Raw genomic sequence first — 19,556 nt, 5'->3', positions numbered from 1 at the left:
GGATGCTGAGTGCACAGTAGGGAGGCCTGACTATTAGAAACCAGCTGCTGGGTAACATTGGCCTCTAGGAAAACGTGTCTCCTGGTCAAACAAGTTAGGGAAAGCCTGTATCCTGTATCTTCCTCCTTCTGGATATTAACAATGAAAAGTCAACTGTAACTCAGCATTTTCCAAACTTATTTGATTACAGAATCTTTTTTACCCTGTGTAATAGCTGTTAACACCCTGCGTGTAGGAAATGAGTCCAGTCACACCATGGAGGTCCAGAAAATTAAGCCACTTGCCTGAGGTCACAGAGCAGTAATGACAGAGCCATGGCGGGACCCCACTGCTAGCTGATAGCCTCCCTCAGAATGGCTGCATACTTGTGTTGCCAGCAATGGCTTCAAAAGGTGTTCAAGATTATGTTTCTTTGAAATTGATTTAAAGAGTGATTTCTAAAGTTGTAGGATCCTAGTTTAATTTGGAGTGATTTATCTGTTAGCATATAGAAAATGTGTCAATTGGCCCATTCAATTTAGTAGTACTCTTTATTCAGATGCATCAGAAATGGGACCCGAATCGTATGCATGGTGGAGAACAAAACGTTCCTGAGGCGCTCAGTGTGAGGGGTGGGGAACGGAGAAAGCCAATAAGCAATTAAACAAGTAGATATGTAGTTACAAATTATGCTGCGTGCTATGTATGTGCTGTCAGATTGAGCTGAAATTTGCAGTCATTTTTTAATTGACCCAGAACCAAAGGAATCAATAGCAGTTGTTTTTATGGTTATCTGAATATTCAGCTCATAACGACAGTTTGCACCACGTGACAGCCTCTCCCCTTCTTGTTTTTCCAGCCCAGTGGAGCAAAATGAGAGCGCAGTGAGCCAGAGCCAGCTTCTCTCCTAGCCGTCCCCGACTCCCACCATGAACCACTTGGAGGGGTCTGCGGAGGTGGAGGTGACCGACGAGGCGGCAGGTGGGGAGGTGAACGAGTCGGTGGAGGCCGACCTGGAGCACCCCGACGTAGAAGAGGAGCAGCAGCAGCCGCCACAGCAGCAGCACTATGCGGGCCGCCACCAGCGCGGGGGCGCCCTCGAGGACCTCCGCGCCCAGCTCGGCCAGGAGGAGGAGGAGCGTGGGGAATGCCTGGAGCGCTCAGCCAGCACCGAGAGCGGCTTCCACAACCACACGGACACCGCCGAGGGCGACGTGATCGCCGCGGCCCGCGACGGCTACGATGCGGAGCGTGCACAGGACCCCGAGGACGAGAGCGCCTACGCTGTGCAGTACCGGCCGGAGGCCGAGGAGTACACGGAGCAGGCGGAGGCCGAGCACGCCGAGGCCACGCACCGCCCTGCACTGCCCAACCACCTGCACTTCCACTCGTTGGAGCACGAGGAGGCCATGAACGCGGCCTACTCAGGCTATGTCTACACGCACCGGCTCTTCCACCGCGGCGAGGACGAGCCCTACGCTGAGCCCTACGCCGACTACGGCGGTCTTCAGGAGCACGTGTACGAGGAGATAGGGGACGCGCCGGAGCTGGACGCGCGCGATGGCCTGCGGCTCTACGAGCAGGAGCCCGACGAGGCGGCCGCATACCGCCAGGAGGCCCTGGGCGCGCGGCTGCACCACTACGACGAGCGCTCAGACGGCGAGTCTGACAGCCCCGAGAAGGAGGCCGAGTTCGCGCCCTATCCGCGCATGGACAGCTACGAGCAGGAGGAGGACATCGACCAGATCGTGGCCGAGGTCAAGCAGAGCATGAGCTCGCAGAGCCTCGACAAGGCGGCCGAGGACATGCCCGAGGCCGAGCAGGACCTGGAGCGAGCCCCTACCCCGACCGGGGGTCGCCCCGACAGCCCCGGGCTGCAGGCACCGGCGGGGCAGCAGCGGGCGACAGGCCCCGCTGGCGGCGGCGAAGCAGGGCAGCGGTACAGCAAGGAGAAGCGCGATGCCATCTCGCTGGCCATCAAGGACATCAAGGAGGCCATCGAGGAGGTGAAAACCAGGACCATCCGTTCGCCTTACACCCCCGACGAGCCCAAAGAGCCCATCTGGGTCATGCGCCAGGACATTAGCCCCACCAGGGACTGTGACGACCAGAGGCCGATGGACGGAGATGTAAGTCGGTGCGGGTTCGGGCTTCCTCGGCCCCATGCGGCGGGAGGGAAGATGGCGCCCCATGGCCTTGTGTGCCCTTGGGTAGTGGCTTTATGGGAAATGGTCTGTGGGGAGGCTAATAACTTTTCCACCCTAAGCCTCAGAAGCAGGTTGCACCTAAACTCTCAAATACCAGCAGGAGAGAAAGTGTTGAATGCACTCGTCAGATTGTTAGCGGGATGGCTTCAAATCAGTGCTTCCCACACTGTGCCTGGAGGCCTTGAGAGAAATGCTTTCTTGGGTACATTGGCCTCCACCCCTAGTTTCTGATTCAGAAAGAGTGGGGTGGGACCCGAGAATTTGTATTTCTAATGCCAAATGAAAAACAAGCCCTGATTGAGGAAGGAGAGACTTCCTTGGAAAGGATTATTGCAAAGGGGAGAAAGATACTGTTTCATTATAGGGAGGAAGGACTGTTGCGGTAGGAGAACCTCTGACCTTAAGATCTTTAAGGGTCTCTAGGGTTAGGAACAAGGGGGAAGTTGTTTTATAGGGAGGAGTAGCCAAGTAGAAAGAACGGGGTGTGTGAAAGTGGCGTGAAAAGGGTGGGAGTTGAATGTGCCGTGGATCAGAGAATGTTTCTACCTGAGACCGGCGTTTTCTCAGGAGTGGTAGTATGCTGGCCAAAGTTCACGCACCTGGAGGAAGGAGAGACCCTTAACCAAAGTTTGGTTAGCAAGCAGTTCAGCTGATGGTTGGTGAAGAAAGAATGGAAATGTGGAGGGTCTGCGTCTGGCCTTGTCATAGGTAAACAAGAGGAGCATCCCTATCCCTGTTCTAAGTCAGAGGAGAAGGAGTTTCCCAGAACACAAAAGGATGGGAGTATTTCTTCATTTTGTTTCTCTGGTTCTCAGGTAAAGTTCAATGTTGTCACTAACAAGTTCCTAAAAATGCTGGTCCCAGGACCACAATTTGAGAACTGCCTTAAATCAATCCCTTGAAGATTTGGGATGGGTAGTGTGCCCTCTTTGGAGGAAATCCTTCCGAGCCTTTTTCTGCCAGGGGTTTCTGCAGTTTTGTTTGTTTGTTTGTTTGTTTTGTTTTGAGATGGAGTCTTGCTCTGTCACCCAGGCTGGAGCTCAGTGATGCGATCTCTGCTCACTGCAACCTCCGCCTCCTGGGTTCAAGCAATTCTACCTCAGTCTCCCGAGCAGCTTGGATTACAGGCAAGTGTCACCACGTCCAGCTAATTTTTGTATTTTTTAGTAGAGACGGGGTTTCATAATGTTGGCCAGGCTGGTCTCGAACTGCTGGCCTCAAGTGATCCACTCACCTCAGCCTCCCCAAGTGCTGGGATTACAGATGTGAGCCACAGCATCTGGCCGGTTTCTGCGATTTTTTTGTTTCGGTTTGGTTTTTTGAGACAGAATTGTACTCTTTTTGCCCAGGCTTCAGTGGAATGGTGCGATCTTGGCTCACAGCAACCTCCACCTCCCAGGTTCAAGTGATTCTCCTGCCTCAGTCTCCTGAGTAGGTGGCATGACAGGCGCATCCACCATGCTCAACTAATTTTGTATTTTTAGTAGGGATGGGGTTTCACCATGTTGGCTAGGCTGGTCTTGAACTCCTGACCTCGGGTGATCTGCCTGCCTTGGCCTCCCAAAGTGCTGGGATCACAGGTGTGAAACACCCCGCCCGGCCTCTGCAGTTTTTTCACCCACCCTATGCCTCATTGTGGGCTTCAGTAGGTGCATAATTTTCACATCTGGTTGTATCAGGTCATCCTTCCCACTTCACAAAAGATATGTATTCTGTTTTAAACCAAATTGTGTTTCATTGTGAAGAGCTACACAAAGTAATTGATGCCACTGTTGACATTTTCCATTTTTGAAATACCTAGGAAATGTTATAACATGGCAAGCTTAGGTGTCACTATCTGTTCAGAATATATCAGAAAGACTAACTTTTGCTCTGACTCCTTTGCTATAAAGATTCTCTCTGCTTCTACTCTCCCTTTCCATACTCTTGAATAATTTTTAAGCCTTTCATTTTAAAATGGATCTTAGAGTAAGATAAGGGTCAAGAGCTTATATTCAATTTCATTTAATTCTACATTTTATGATTGCACCAGGATGTTTCTCAATACATATCTTTGGAGTGAGAAACCATTATTGTAAGGTATTTGTTCATTTTACTTACACATAAAGAGCTATGCAGGTCAGAGTGGTAGCATTCACCTCGTCTTTAAGGAATAGTCAGCATTTGCTGTTAGCGGATTAGAAAAGGTTGGAAACCAGTAGGGAAGGGAACTTCATTTCTCTCCAGCAAGGGGGCAGCATTGGGTCAGTGAGTTCAGCCATGTCCTGTCTCTCTCTTTTCTAGGCTTCTGATTCAGTGAAAAACAGGTACACTCACATGTAGAATTCTCCTTGACCTCCAGCTGTCTCCAGATTCCTCCCAGCTAGGAGGGATTGCAGCAAGCATTTTGCAAATGAGGTGGAAATAGAGCAGGTTTTCAAAAGTAGGGAGTTGGCAAAAGGCTGACTTCTGTATCCTTTTAGAAACCAGAGGAAAAAGCTGCAGGCACAGTTGGTCCAGATGCTGGCCTCTTCCTTCAGCTTTCTCCAGTGCGCCAGCTCCTTGAAATGACCTGGTTAACCAATTGCCCCTGCAGCCTCACAATGAGCTCACAGCACAGCCTATGGTAGGGCTAGAGGCTGGCTTTTAGTCATTTGAACTAGGAGAACAACTTAACTCTCTTGCATGCTGTTTCATTCAAAAGGTAAAATTAATTATAGAACATTGTATGATGCTTTAGGAACCCACTGTGTCAGAAATTCAGCTTAATGCTAAGAAATCAGTATGGATCACTGGGTTATGAATAGTTAATATGAAGTGAAACTGAAAACCTGTGCTTTAGAGTATTCCAGCAGTCATTTTTAAGCTATTTGTGGGTTGTATTTCATCTGTCATGCCATATTTATAGGAAAGACCTTCCTTTGCTGCCTCTTTAATGGTCTTATGAGAATATAATGATATTATATTCTGTTGATTTCCATCTCAGCATCAAAAAATATTTACTGAACACTCATTCTCCATGTACGCTGTTATAGAAAATGGAAAGGTGTTTTAAAGCCATGTGGCCTGAAGTCTGTCTGGGTGGTACTTATTAGAAATGCAAGTTACTGCCCTTCCTTTCCAAACCAGAATACCTGATGTGGGGCTCAGTGATCTGGTTTTTTGTTTCATTTTATTTTATTTTGTTTTGTAAACTTTCTCTGAGATTCATGAGCATGTGAAAGATTGAGAACTAATGATTTAAAGGAAAAAATGTATTATCTGGGCACTTTCCCCATGTAAGTGCTGTGGATATAAGATTTAACTAAATCTTTTATTAGCACAGATAAAGTTTTAACAAAAAGAGCTATCTCACTGTGATTATGGTCAGCAGACCTGGAGAAATGGTATTCTTACAAAAGCAGTATTTTGAGTATTTGCATTCTCAAAGTGGCAAGATCAGAAACTATAATGAAGCAAATAAAAGGAGACAAAAAAACCTGTATTGCCATTTGTCACCCACCATTGCTAATTGCTAAATCTGCTTTTAACACTACTTTTAATTCCCCCAGAACTTAAGCACTTTTTTCTTGGAGCAAACTGGCATTTGTTTGCTGGTGAGTTGTGTAGAGAGAGAAAACGGGATTGCTTATCCATAAGAGTTTACTGAACACATCTATTACATGCTCAGCACTGAGAGAAAATAACTGTGTTCTAAACATTTGAAAAAATACTTAATGTGCTTTTCTTCTAGTAAGGGGTTTCCATTTTCTAAATATATGCTTGAGAAGTATCTCCCAATCCCCTTCTTGAAAAATATTGATAATGAAGACCTGTCCTTTTCCTTTTTTTTGTTTTGTTTTGTTTTTGAGATGGAGTTTTGCTCTGTTGCCCAGGCTGGAGTGCAGTGGCGCAATCTTGGCTCACTGCAACCTCCGCCTCCCAGGCTCAAGCAATTCTCCTGTCTCAGCCTCCCAAGTAGCTGGGACTACAGGTGCATGCCACCATCCCCATCTAATTTTTGTATTTTTTAGAAGAGACGGGGTTTGTGCCATATTGGCCAGGCTGGTCTTGAACTCCTGACCTCAGGTGATCCACCTGCTTCAGCCTCCCAAAATACTGGGATTACAGGCATGAGCCACCAAGCCCAGCCTGAAGACCAGTTCTGAAAACCCATAGCCTACTGATCTGTCTATAGGCAACAGAATCATTCAAGAACAGAGTCACAGTAGACTCAGGGAGATTGATGCTAGCAAGCACACGGTGTAAACTGGATGGTTTTGGCTACTTTAAGTGGTGTGGTATATAGCTTGAGATGATGTTTATCTCTTCTCCCTCCTAGAATTCCAGTAAAATAATAAAAAGCACAAACGCTGACAGAGGAAACAGTAACAGATGAGCACAACAAAATTTGACAACACCCAAGTGGTAACTGGCTGTGATGGAAGGGTTAGTGTGCCCCAGGATTTCCAGTTCTTTTATTTTTTCAAACATGGAGAAGACTGCACTTCCTCATCCTCTAGAAGTTAAGCATGGCCAGGGAAACGTGAGCCCTGAAGTGTATTGCTTCCAAGTGGGAGCAGCTAAGACCATGCTTTCTTCCCCGGTGGAAACAAACCCCAAAGCCTTATGTTAAGGGGGCAACCTCACAAGATGGCTGTGCCCCTGTCAGCACAGGTCCCGTGAAACCACAATGAGTAGGGCTCCCTGGGACATGTATTCTGAGAGAGGAATCAACCTTTATCGTTTTAAGCCACAGAGATTTTTGGGGTGGTTTGTTATCACCGCACAGCCTGGTCCATCCTGACTAACACACTGATGAGGTTTCTGTTTTCTGTCTTCTGCCAAGTGTTTGTGAGGATGTGTGCGGTAGACACCCCCCAAAAAAGACTTAAGAATTTGAGACACAGATACCTCAGGTGGCAGAAATATGAGGAGTATGGCTGAAAACAAGAAGAGGATTATTTGGAAGCCTGTCACAGGAGACATTAAACTTCCTGGTGCCTTCTCCAACCCATGAAGCCAGGCGACTCCTCCTGTCCGCAGAAGATGGGAGGCTTCTGTAAGGAAAGGGTAAACCAGAGGAGCACTGAAACTGGGGACATGGCAACAGTTGGAAATGGAAACAAGGTACCTTGGGAAACACAGGGCCCACTAAGCAGCGAGACCCAGAGAATGCCTTACAACTCTTAGTTGTCAGGCTTAGAATCCAACCCACTCAGGACCCCTAGTCCCCAGCAGATGAGTGTATTCCTCTCTGAGGTAACAGGCCCAAGAGAAAATACTACAGATACTAATGTTTGGGGGTTTCCCAGTATACCACTTGGCTTTCCACCTGATCATCCCATAGTGACGGCTCCTGCATCGTAAGCACATGATCTTCCAGTAGGCTTTTTGGGGATTTACTCTTAAGTATAAGTGAACAGCCAAGGATCACCAGACATTTAAAGAACATCTCTCACATCAAAGACAAAGACATAAAGCAAATGGAAAGTCACTTGGAGAAGTGCAGCAAAATTGAGGAAATCTTCAAAACAGTAAAACAAGTATGGCAAAAGTAGTAGGAACAAAGATAAAACAGAAGGGGAAATAATGAAAGACCATGTCCTGGAGGCAAAGAACACAGGAACTTCCAGATTAAAAGAGTCTGCTGGGTACCTATCTAGAATAATGAAATAGAAAAGACCCACAGAAGTTTCAGAACAGGAGGGAGAAAGAGAAGATTGTACAGGCTTTCGAGAAATAAAACCAACAATGATCAGGAAACACAATGATGTTGGACTTTTCACAAGCAACACTGGAAACCGGGGGACCTACAGCCAGTCTATCTTCAATTCAGTGTGAAGGTGCAATAAAGATGTTTTCAGACATGCATGGTCCCAGAAAATTTACCTCACATGCACCCTTTCTCAGGAAACTACTGGAGGATTGCTCTTCTTGCATGGGAGCATAAACCAAGAAAAAAGATGCAAGATCCAGGAAACAGGGAACCCAACCTGGGAATGCAGCAGAGAGAATCTCCAGGTGATGGGAAAGGAGATCCCAGGATCACAATGGTGCAGAAGTCCAGCCACCAATCCCGTGTGGCCTGCCGCTCTCAGGGTTCCAGTTAGTCTCTAGAAAGAGTGGAACTGAGAGATTTCCTGATAAATTTATGCCACCAGGAGTTTTAGATGGTTTTAGGAGAGTTTGGCATAAGTTATTAATCAGTCCATAGAAGACTAAGCAAACGGAAAAACAATTCCATTATTTACCTCAGTAAAAGCAATTGTTATATTGGCAAGAAATGCAATAATAATATGCGTTGTAGCTTAGCAGGGAAGAGTATAGTCTTCAGAACACAAGCACTGAATATTGATTAACCAGAAATTGTAATATTGAGAGGACGAGGGCGCATGTAACATGAAAGAGGTAAACCTTAATTGTTTGTAGTAGAGCCAGGAAATAATATCTAAAATTGAAAAACCAAGGTAAGGCAGTATAAACATGCTATTTATGAATATGGAAATAAATACCAGGGAAAAATGCTAGAAGAGCGGGACCATGGCATGGGAGGGAGAGCGAAGACTTCGATTTTTGCCATAAACTGCATGATATCATTTGACTTTTAAAATTACATTCATGTATTTCTTTGCTTTAATTGAAAAATATGCAAGAGTAGAAATCCTTTAGAGATGACTCACAAAGGAACCATCTCATTGTTACTGCTTTCCTGGAGACACAAAGGCAAACACTTCTGTACATTTTGTGCACAATTTCTAAGAAACAACTGCTTTATTAACTATGTTATGTGGTAAGATGAGTGCAGTAAGTTTTTAATTTCCTGCAGTGTTTGTGTTAAGCACACACACTTGCATTTGACTTACATGACACACATAAGAGTAAAGAAATAAAAAGTAGGTCAAGGCGGGAACTGTACTACTTAAGGTGAAGAACGCTAATTGGTAAATGAATTTACACCTTGAAAATGAAAAACCTGAAGAGTGCAGGAGCGGTGGACTTGATAGTGTGCTTAGTTTGGAAAGCACAGAACAGTTATGGGAAGGATAGCAGCAAGAATACTAACTGCAGTGGGAGCGATGCTTGCTGAGGTGAAATGTGATGCGTTCATTTCTCCTCGGGTTTGTATACTTATGTAGGTTAATGGTCTTTACTTCAAAAATGAAATGTTTTTGAGATGACTTCTTTTACCAGGGTGCATTTAGTGGCCCATTCTGCAACTTAGGATCTGCAGTAAAGTGTCATTTCTGTCCGTGGGGAATAATGCTCTAAGAGACCTTAGTTGTCAATAACAACAACAAAGTGAGGCGTTTTTCTGTGAACTGTGAGAACCTAATGCAACTGGAGTAATTTTTTTAAAGATTTAACGATCTTACTGGTACACCTTTAAAATGAAAAGGCTTCACCTTGAAATCCCATTTGAAGAGTAAATGATTCATTTCAATCAAGAAAAAAAAACAAAAGGAGATGGGAGAATGTTTGCTTTTGATCTCACCACCTGGATTGGAAGTATTGCCTCCAATTATTTTAACTTGTCTTGAGAGTTTCACCTGTCAGTTCAGCTCTAGGCAAGACGTGTTGCCTGGCAGATGTCTCCCCCACTGACATCAGACCATCACCACCTAGAAATCACCAGAGCAAAACTTGTCCGGTGATCTGCACACCAGAAGGCAAGTTCTCCAGTTACTTTGTGCTCTGTAGAATAAAAGAAAGTGATGGAGAAGATTGATCTTTTTTAACCCTCTGGGCTCCAATTTTCTTCTCTTTGCCTGACCCCTTTCCCAAGAGGAATCTTTCTCAACTTTTTTGATGGATTGTCTCACCAGACATTATATATGTGAAACTGCCAAGAAGTGATGGGACAAACAACATGGAAAGAAATGGACGATTTAGCGAGAGAGAATTTTGTTGTCAGTTTCCAGTTGGAGTTGCAGCTCATAGGCCACAGTTCGGGCGTCTGACATGCTTGCTGAATAAGTGTATGCTCAATAAACTGCCCAGTAGTCTTTAGAAAAATTGTGTCCTCTGCCCCAACTATGCACTCTTTAGAGACAGTCTCACTGTGTGACCCAAGCTGGAGTGCAAGGATACAATTCTAGCTCACTGCAGCCTCACACTTCTGGGCTCAAGCAATCCTCCTGCCTCAACCTACGTAGTAGCTAGGGCTACAGGTGCATACCATCATGCCCAGCTAATTAGTGTGTGTGTGTGTGTGTGTGCACACGCGCGCGTGTGCATGTGTGTATGTTTGTGTGTGCATGTGTGTTTTGTACAGACAGAGTGTTGTTATGTTGCCCAGGCTGGTCTCAAACTCCTGGCCTCAAGCATTGGCCTCTCAAAGTGTCATATTACAGGCATGAGCCACCATGCCCAGCCACTCTCATTTTTTCTATAAGTGTACTGGGGCTGTATTGGAGAGGAAGGGAAGGTGCTGGGAGAGGAACAGATATGTCATGATAATTGAATTTCATATGTAACCCAGTTGTATCCTGGAGCCCATGTTGTCCTGGAAGTTATGAAATGTGATTTGAGTATAAACATAATCATCTTTAAAATGAAAAATACTCCAATTACATGTGTAACTGGCAGCATGTTCTGAGTCCAAAAATGTAGTTTCTCAATCCACTTGTTTTGAAACAGTCTTCGCTGACTGCTTTCTTGAGAGCAGCCATAAGAGAGGAGGATTTCTGTTTAGACACAGGCCTCTTCACTCCCCTGAGGAGTTCCACTTGCAGTTTTTCTCCTGTTGTTTCTCATATTGAGACAACAGACATTCAACTTGACAGGCCTAGCTGACCCCTTGGTCAGACCCTACCCATGGGATACCAACAAGTAAGTAAATAAGTCTGGTAATGGATTGAAGGAGATTTGGAGCCAGTCTGAACATTTTGGCCCCAGTTTACCCAGAAGGAGTAGCTGAAAATAGACGACTTTTTGTGACCCAGGATAATTATGAAATGTGATTTGACTATAAATGTGATCATCTTTAAAATGAAAAATGCTAAATGTCTTTATGCTTATCTGGACTGGCCTCTACTCCGTGCTTCTAACCTTGCGGATCTCGTCTCTAACCAGGTCACAGTCCGATTAAATAAAGTCAGGGCCTCGCTCTCTAAACAGATTTCAAGACCCCAGACTTCTTGATTAGAGCCTTTGGAGGTTGGTTCTTGGCTCGGGTATTAATGAGATTCAGTCAAAATTGGTAAGCACTGGCTTAGGCTGTGGACGAGAGTTTAACACTCAATTCTTTAGGATCTCATTTTCCACTTTTCTTGCACGCGTTAACCTGTTGCCTCTGTAATTCACTGTCGGCGTCTCATCCTTCTGTATCTCCCTCAGAGCAAGTCACACAGATGTGCTGCTCAGAGTGTCCACTGTATGTAAATCTTTGGCTCACAGTTGATCTGCTGCAGTCCCCTTGAGTTGGCCACCTGCTTTCCTCCCAGGCTTCAGTTTCCTCATCGGTAAAATGAGTTAATCAGATTTCTGTCCCAGGGTAGCTATGAGAGAAAATGGTTTTGCAGATATTGAATCCTATATGGAAATGTGAAATAAGAATCACAAGTTTGATGTGTCAGTTACATTTGGAAGTCAAAGCTCACTTAACATTTGGGGTTGGTCACTGGCGAACTGAATTAGAGGGCTGGCCTTTAGCAGCCCTTCCTCACCCTCTCTGGGCTGGTGTTTCCTTTCTGCTGTCCTCAGCACTCAGATCCCCCCCTGGGCTGCCCAGCCTGGTCAGCCACTCAGGTGACCCTAGTTCTCAGCTTCCACCTTAAGCAGCATTATACCGTCAGCCTTTTCTTCCAGGGTTGGTCTGATTAAGTCAAACTAAACTGCTAATTAGTGATAATGGCAACATGCACCGCACCTCCACATAACATTTACCTTTTATTGGCGTTTTACTCCTGATTCCAGAGACCACTGGAGAAAGTATTTTGAAGCAGGAAACCATTTCAGCACTAATGCTTCTTAATCAGAAACCAGCCGCTCTCCTGCTGAGACAGAGATATTGTCAAAATCCTGGGAAGTGAGGGCTTGGTGTGAACTCTTGCCCTGATCATGTGTACTTTTACATCCACATTATTTTTTAATTCCAAGAAAAATGTTACAGTGAGGGTGTAGGAGCACCATGGCTTCATCTGGGACCTTGATTTTCTTGCTGTTACCCCCTCCCTGCCCTGAATTCAGCATGCCACCGACATGGATTTTTTTTTTTTTTTTTTTTGACCGTTGCTAGGAGACTTCTGATCAAGGTCAAGTGCACATGCTAATTCATTAAGACTTGTTAGCAGCATCTTATCCTGTCGACCTTGCTGTTGTGTTGTCAAGCTTACAAGGACAAGTGAAAAGAACTGTCTTGCTGCCAAAGGATTCCATTTTTTGTGAAGGATTCTTGTTAAGGTATTCTGAACTGAGAGATTTCCTCTTGCTGATTACACCTTGCAGAGTTCTGGCCAGACAAAATTTTTCCAGGATGTGGTTAGCAAAGGATGAAGTTGAAATGGGATCTGAAATCAAGTAGACAGAATTTGGAATTAATATGTGTTCAGTTGGAGCCCTGTTTCCCCAAGTGGATCGATTCTTGGCTGAAATGTGATGTATTCTTAGGGAAGGGAAGAAGGGTGGTTCTAGGATAGTTAGCCCCAGTCTGTGTGTGGTGTTAAGAGGAAAAACACTCCAAGCATCCTTATCTCTGATTTTCCCCTTACCTGCTACAGAAGAGTATACATTCCAGTGTCGGCTCTAAAACCAACTTTGTTTTCTTATATGATCCAGACTGTTTAGAAAAATGGGGCTGGAAGACCCTCTAAGTCAACATCCCAGAAGCTTATTCAAAAGCATAACCTTAGAACCAAAGGACCCGCTGCCAGGACAGCAGGAATGGAACCCAGTGTATTTTCCAGGCAGACCTCGGAAAAGGATGGGAAACTTCTTACACAAGCAAATAGTATCAGAGATATAAATGTGTTCTCAACCATCTGCTATGCAAAGTGATTGAGCTGAGCTGTCATAGCTGTTTCTCTGCTAATACCTTTGTGTTTTGTTGAACACCAGCTATATATAGGAATAAGAAATACGGCCTCAAAGCTATGCTGTTCCTTGTTTTGCCAGTGAACTAGAGAGAGGTTGTGACTACTGTCCTTAGTCAAAAGTTGAAAGTGCATCTTACAATTTATCATCCACTCATTCAATAAACATTTTTAGATCCCTCTATAGATCACGCACTGTGCAAAACCCCAGGGATACAGCAATGACAGATAGAGGCTCCGACTGATGCAGACACAGGCTCTGCTGGTGCAGAGTATACGAATCTAAGCTAGTCCTTTGTCGAGCCCCAAGCCAGACCTTCGAGCCTCCTCTGCTCTTGAGCCTTTCATCTGAATCCTTATTTGGTGTCTTAATTATCTGTTGCTGTGTAACAAATTTCCCCCAAAAGTTAGTGGCATAAAACAACCCTCCTTGATTATCTCACAGTTTCTCTCCATTAGGGTCTCTTGGAGGCTGCCATCAGGGGGTCAGGTGGCCTGCAGTCATCCCAAGCTCACATACTTGTGGGCAGGATTCAGCTTCTCATGGGCAGTGGGGCTGAGGGCCTCAGTTCCCAATGGACTGTTGGCCGGAGGTGTCCCCAGTTCTCTGCTACGTGGACTCTCTGACACTTGGCATCTTGCTTCATAAAGTATGCAGGATAAGAAGGTCATGGAGTCTCATAGCAAGATGGAAGTCATGGTTTTTTGTAACCCAGTCACAGGTGATATCCTGTCATCTTTGCTGTATTTTATTGCTTAGAGTAAGTCACTCCACCGTGCTCCATCCCCAGGGAGGAGATTTACCCAAGAGGCTGAATACCAGAAGGTAGAGATGATTGGGAGCCATTTGAGAAGGCTGCCTGCCACATTTGGTATCTGGCATCGTCCCATGTCAGCTACTGGATTTCAGATTTAGGGCAGAGCAGCTGCTGGCTTTGTCCTCTCCTACTGATCTTGTCAACCATTACCAACTCCTGGGCTGCGTTTGTTTTGTTGTCTGACTGCGAGGAGGCAGATTTGCAGATCCCGAAGTGATCGATGGATGATGAAACCAAAGTGGCATAAAAGGGAAGGTGTGTGAGAGCCAGCATGGAGATGGGGCAGGGGGCCACACCAGAGAAAGCTGGGACTAGGGCAGGCTGTAGAAATGGAGAAGAGGAGGTGTTGTCTTGAAGAAAGAGTAGGTCCATGGTGGACTGCTCAGAAGGAGAAGTTTAACTTTATTCCCAAGGGACTGCCATTGTCAAAAGACTTTGCTATAAAGACCCTTTCATAAGTTAAGGCAGAGCTTTTCAACCAGTGCTGATGATCCTCCCAGACTTTGGGGATGGGGAGTGACCTGGGCCACCGGGCATGTTGTCTTCAGCCCTTGTGCAGCCTCATCATGGCCTCCAGGTCCTCTCTGTGTGACCCAGTGTATTGTACAAATATTAACATTTCCCTGTGTGCCATGATGCAAAAAGTTTGGTAAGCACAGAGTTAAGGGGCCTTGCTGGTATGGGGGAGCCGTGCAGGAGAGACCAGGCCTTGAGACAGACTGGTGTCTCAGTGCCTGGTTTCTCCCTTGGGTGTGGTATGTGGCTGTTCCTCTTCATGCTTCCATCTCAACCGCCTTTGCGCTGCTGGGGGAGTTTTCCATCGCAGGTGTTATCCATTATTGATGAGGCATGGAGAAGGTGGTGGTGAATAATTAAGTAGGTTTCAGGTGCAGAATGAACATGAAAGGGAAGAAACAATGAAAACAAAAAAGCCAGAGAAAGAATTCTAAGTTCTTTTGTGCCAATAGGACATCGGGTAGATGCTTTCTATAACTTTCCAGAAGGCCTGGCAGTTTTCTTTGAGTCTGATTAGTGACTTTAAGTCTTAGGTGTGCTGGTCATTTCTGAGTAATAACTGAAACAGTTGCAAGCTTTTCACAGCAGCAGTGAACACTCTAAACAGCTTCACCCACCCTGTTCTGAGCAGTTCATAAATGAAAACCAGTGCAATTTTCAAGAGTGATAATGGGGGAAAGGCTGCACCATGGGCTAGGGAGAGTTAAATGATGGGGAGTATTCAGTCTGGACTCTTGGGAATCAACACCCCAAGATTTTCTCTCTTTAAATAATTAATGGAAGGAAGAAAGTGTTTTGAGAGATGCCCAGTGCTGTAAAGTAGGAAGAGATACCTCCTGCAGTGCTCACCATTTAGAAAGGACTTTCTCGAATGGTGGCTAACAGCTATGGGACTTGCATCCCACTGATTCAGATTAGAGTAGGTGCAATGCGACTGCCGACAAGAGTGGTCAGAAATGTCAGAACAATGAGGACAGAGAGGGCAGTGCCTGAGGACACCCTCTCTCTGGCCCCGTTTCCCACTTTGGCCTGCAGAGCTTGTCCACAGCACAGCAAACTGTCAACTAGCATGGGAGGATTTGCCAGCTGTGGATTGTTCACAGGCCCTTTGTGTCTCTTTTTTCTACCTTTTGGTCCTAGCGTAGCACATTAGCCAATCAGGTAGGCTCACAGAGAGACCTGTCAGCATGTCTGATAAAGGGTTTGATGAGAGAGAAGGCTAAAGTCATCTATTCAGATGAACGCGTTTCATGCATCCACATCCTTCCCCATCGGCACAGATCATTGAGAGGCTAATTAGCTCTGAGGGTGTCTCTGCAGAGGTCTCCCTGTCTGCCTCCTGCCTTCAGAACCACACTGCTGCCTCTGTTTCCAAGAGCTCCTCTATCCAGCTCAGTTCTGCCTGGTTTGACTTGACCTTCCTCTGGTCTGGTCTGAACCAGCATATATAGTCTGGCACTTGAGCCCAATGTAGGATTATCTGTTGGTTTGGTTCAAACCGTACTGGCCTTGGAGGCAGCCCTTTTCTGTGTTGGTGTCGCTGGCTTGGCATACCCCTTATTCAGACTGCAGCGTGAGGCTGTCTCAGGCCCTCGGTAAAGGTGAAGAGACTTCCTGTGCCTAGAGGCACGGCCCCTAGCTGGCCTCAGTGTCCTCCAGGCTTGCACCACATGCCCAGGTGCATCCTGATGCAGGTCCTGAGAGAGCCTCTTTTCCCCTGACTCCCACCCGTTCCTTCCACATGAGCTGGATGCTTTTTCACAGGTTCTATAAACGTAGCAGAGTTTGGGGTGTGTGAAAGTTTCTGGTAGCAATTCAGAGCCGAGTGTCTTTTCTCCAGAAATAGTAGGTGCTGCTGCCAGGAGGGATAGGCCAGCCCCTTCTCAGAAACATCAGTTGCTGATGCCCAGCAGTGACGCATGACTGCCTGGACCATTCAGGCAGCGAGGGGTTAATGCGAGGGTCGGACACCCTGGGAGGTGGTCACATCTCCTGTTACCAGTTGCATGATTGACTCGGGTATCTAACAACACTGGAAACAACTCACACGGATACTGAGGTCAGGACTTAGCCTCAGCTCTCAAGTGAAGGCACTAGAGGTGGCCCAGCTGCCCAAACAGCACCCGGAAAGATGGAGAACTTTTGGATGTACCGATTTGAGTGTCACGAAGGAGAGGTAGGTGGATCCTAAGGCTTCAGAATCACATTTGCTGTTTTGCTTTTTATTTTCTTCTTCTCATCCTGTCAGGTTGTAAGTTGGTCTCTGCATTTCCCTTGATGGTAGGAGTTAGTACAGCAAGAATAGAGAGGGGGAGTGTGCATTACCCCAGACAGGAGGCAGTGGAATCAGGTTTGCCTGGGGCTTGGAAGGCCAAGATGGCAAGGACAGAGCAAACGCTGCTCGTTCACTCAGAAAGGGTGCTTGGAAAGGGGTTGTGTTCCTTGCTTTCTCCCCATCAGCACTGCGTTTTGATTCTCCACGTTCTAATAAATGAATCAGTTTGGGCAGTGTACCTCCAATTCCATGCTCTGTGTTATGTTTTGTGCTTCTGTGATGCTAATGAAAATGAATGGAGATTAGTGCCTTGCACATAGGAACTGCTTTGCTAGTCAGTGAGGTACTACGAGTATAACGTACCCTTGTACAGTGCCTGGCACACATAGTAAGCCATATGTAAATGGTCACTATGACTGTTCTTAGCAGGTAATGTGCTGTTACAGAAAATCTGCTTGTGCTCTTAGCTACATCTCTTAATGGGAATTAAAAGTGGCTTTGGTTTTTCTCTCCCACAGAGCTAAGGGCCAGTGGCCTGGGAATGAGTGTGGGAACACCATCAAGGAATGGATGGACTTAAATGTAGAAATGAATAAAAGACTCCCTCATTTTTCCAAATTGTAATGCATTTCATTTAAGTACAGTGAGGCTGTTTCAAAGGGGGAAGAAATAACCTCTGTTTATAAGTCAGTTTTATCAGATAAGAACTTGTTTCACCTTACACTGGTGTAGTTAATTGGTTATTTATTTATTTATTGCCTTTGAGAGCATGACTTCAGAAGCTTTTTGATGGTGAGAAATGCATTATTTTTGTGGCCTCTGATGATGACATCACCCTCTGTTGGAGCAGATTGCTGCTGTGCAAGGCTCTGGGCTTCGAGTGACCCAAGTCTTCAACCTATAGATTTAACATGGGTTAAACCGACTTGGGGCTGGTAACAGGAGGGCTTTGCCTGCGGGAAAAGAGAGAACAAAAATGGTTAGAATATTTTAGCTGATGGTTATCTCAAAATGTTTCATTGGTATTACTTGAATCCATTATAAATATGTATATAAAACAGTTCATTAAGCCCAGGCTATTATCATTTTAATGACATAATTATGCCCCTACAATGCCATGATAACTTTCTACTTCACCACATTAAAGAAATACAAATGTGCATTGATAATATAGTTTAAATTGAGACTGAATAGTTATGGATTTCTTAACCAGTTTCGATTTTTAGAAGCACAAACATATCTTGGGGCAAGAAAAAAAACTAATCATATATTTGGGGTTTTTAAAAACCATTCTAATGTGGAATGAGGTTAATCTAAAATAACTTGGATCAGTGAGGGAAACAACGTACATTGGTGTGAGAAAAGAGATAAAGCTGGATAAACCAGTAAGCGTAAGTGCAAAGCTATTTGAGGACAGTGGACCTTGAGAAGTAATGCTGCATGTGTTCAGACCCACTCTCTGTATAAACCTGTTTTTTGCTTCCTTTTCCTCTGATACAAAATGGATGTCTATACGTGCTTCCATTTATTCAACACGTTTATTGAACTCCTGCTATATATTTTATGGAGTCTCCATATGAGGCACTTGGAGAGGAAACATGTAAGCTGATGATAAATCCTGCCTTTGTGTTGCTTATTAAAATATTGTACTTAAAATATGATTACTGTCCTGTAACATTATATTTTTATAAAATAGAAGGGAGACAGTGAGGCACCATAAGAATGGTGCAAACAAAATGCATGCAGACAGTTCTTGCAAGAGGGGGCTTTCCTTTCCCTTAAGAGAACTAAGAAAGCTGCATGAAAGAAGTACTATTTGAAATGGAGACGGACTGCTGGAGCTTCCTGTATGTGAGGAGTTCAGCCAGGAGCATAAACAAAAACGCTGAGCAGAAACACAGGTGATGTGCTGGGAACAGAAAGAAGTTCAGTTTGGATTGATGAAAGAGAATAGGAAGTAGAAGAGGGAAAAATAAATGGTAAAACAATTAAGGCCAACCCTTGGAGTGCCTTAAGTGCCAAAGTACAGACTCTAGAATGTGTTCTATAAGCAAAAAAGAATGACTAAAGATTTTTGAACTGAGGAATGACTTGTTCAGGGCTTGTTAAATCTGCATTTTAAATGAGAGTAAATAGGTGCTTAATGACAGGTGTCTGCTGAAGAAGTTCATGAGCTCTTAGTGCTGTAGTCTCATGCAGCATATGGGCCGCTTAGTCACTTAAAGAATAAAAACCAAACACCTTATTCTCAGGTTCTCTGTGTTGTTCTACATATGTGAAATTACTAAATAACTCAGTCTCAGATGGATTTGGCAAAACTGTGTAATTTTTAAAGAATTATGTTCTGCCCTCCATTACCATGAATTTCTATCACTGAGTTTCGCTGGAGGAGAGAGGCCAACAAGTGTTGGAACTCATTAAGGTTGGCTAGGGCTTGCTGGGGGTATTTCACCGGGTGTCCTAATCAGCAGTGTGCCAAGGTCGTGTGTGAGCTATGCTATAAATTAACAGTAGAGGCATGCATATGCCCTGATTCTCTTTTGTAAATCAATCACTATAATAGCATCACCCTCAACTCTTACATTTGGAAATGCTGTCTTGGTCAGGGGATAGTGGACATGCCAGAAGTTGCACACAGCAGTTGTATATACCCCCCAGCCTTAGCCAGTAATGAGCTGTTCTTACCGATGGACCATTAAGAATGTTGGAGGTTATGAATTAATGTAGAATCTTGGTATGATTTTATAGAGCCTTTTTGCTTTTCAATTTT

The 19,556-nt window shown here is 45.1% G+C and overlaps 1 protein-coding gene across 1 annotated transcript in view; it reads left to right on the top strand.

Annotated features, from left to right (window-relative positions):
- The window catches only part of APBA1 (amyloid beta precursor protein binding family A member 1), a 225,905-nt gene that overhangs the window by 153,829 nt on the left and 52,520 nt on the right, over nt 1–19,556 (top strand). The window contains exon 2 of the mRNA XM_025360610.1: nt 839–2,108. Coding sequence (XP_025216395.1) covers nt 909–2,108 — 1,200 coding nt within the window. The 5' untranslated portion in view covers nt 839–908. The remainder of the gene's footprint in view (nt 1–838; nt 2,109–19,556) is intronic.

Source organism: Theropithecus gelada, chromosome 15 (genome assembly GCF_003255815.1).
Source record: "Theropithecus gelada isolate Dixy chromosome 15, Tgel_1.0, whole genome shotgun sequence".
NCBI classification, from domain to species: Eukaryota; Metazoa; Chordata; class Mammalia; order Primates; family Cercopithecidae; genus Theropithecus; species Theropithecus gelada.
This window is presented reverse-complemented; position numbering and strand designations above follow the sequence as displayed.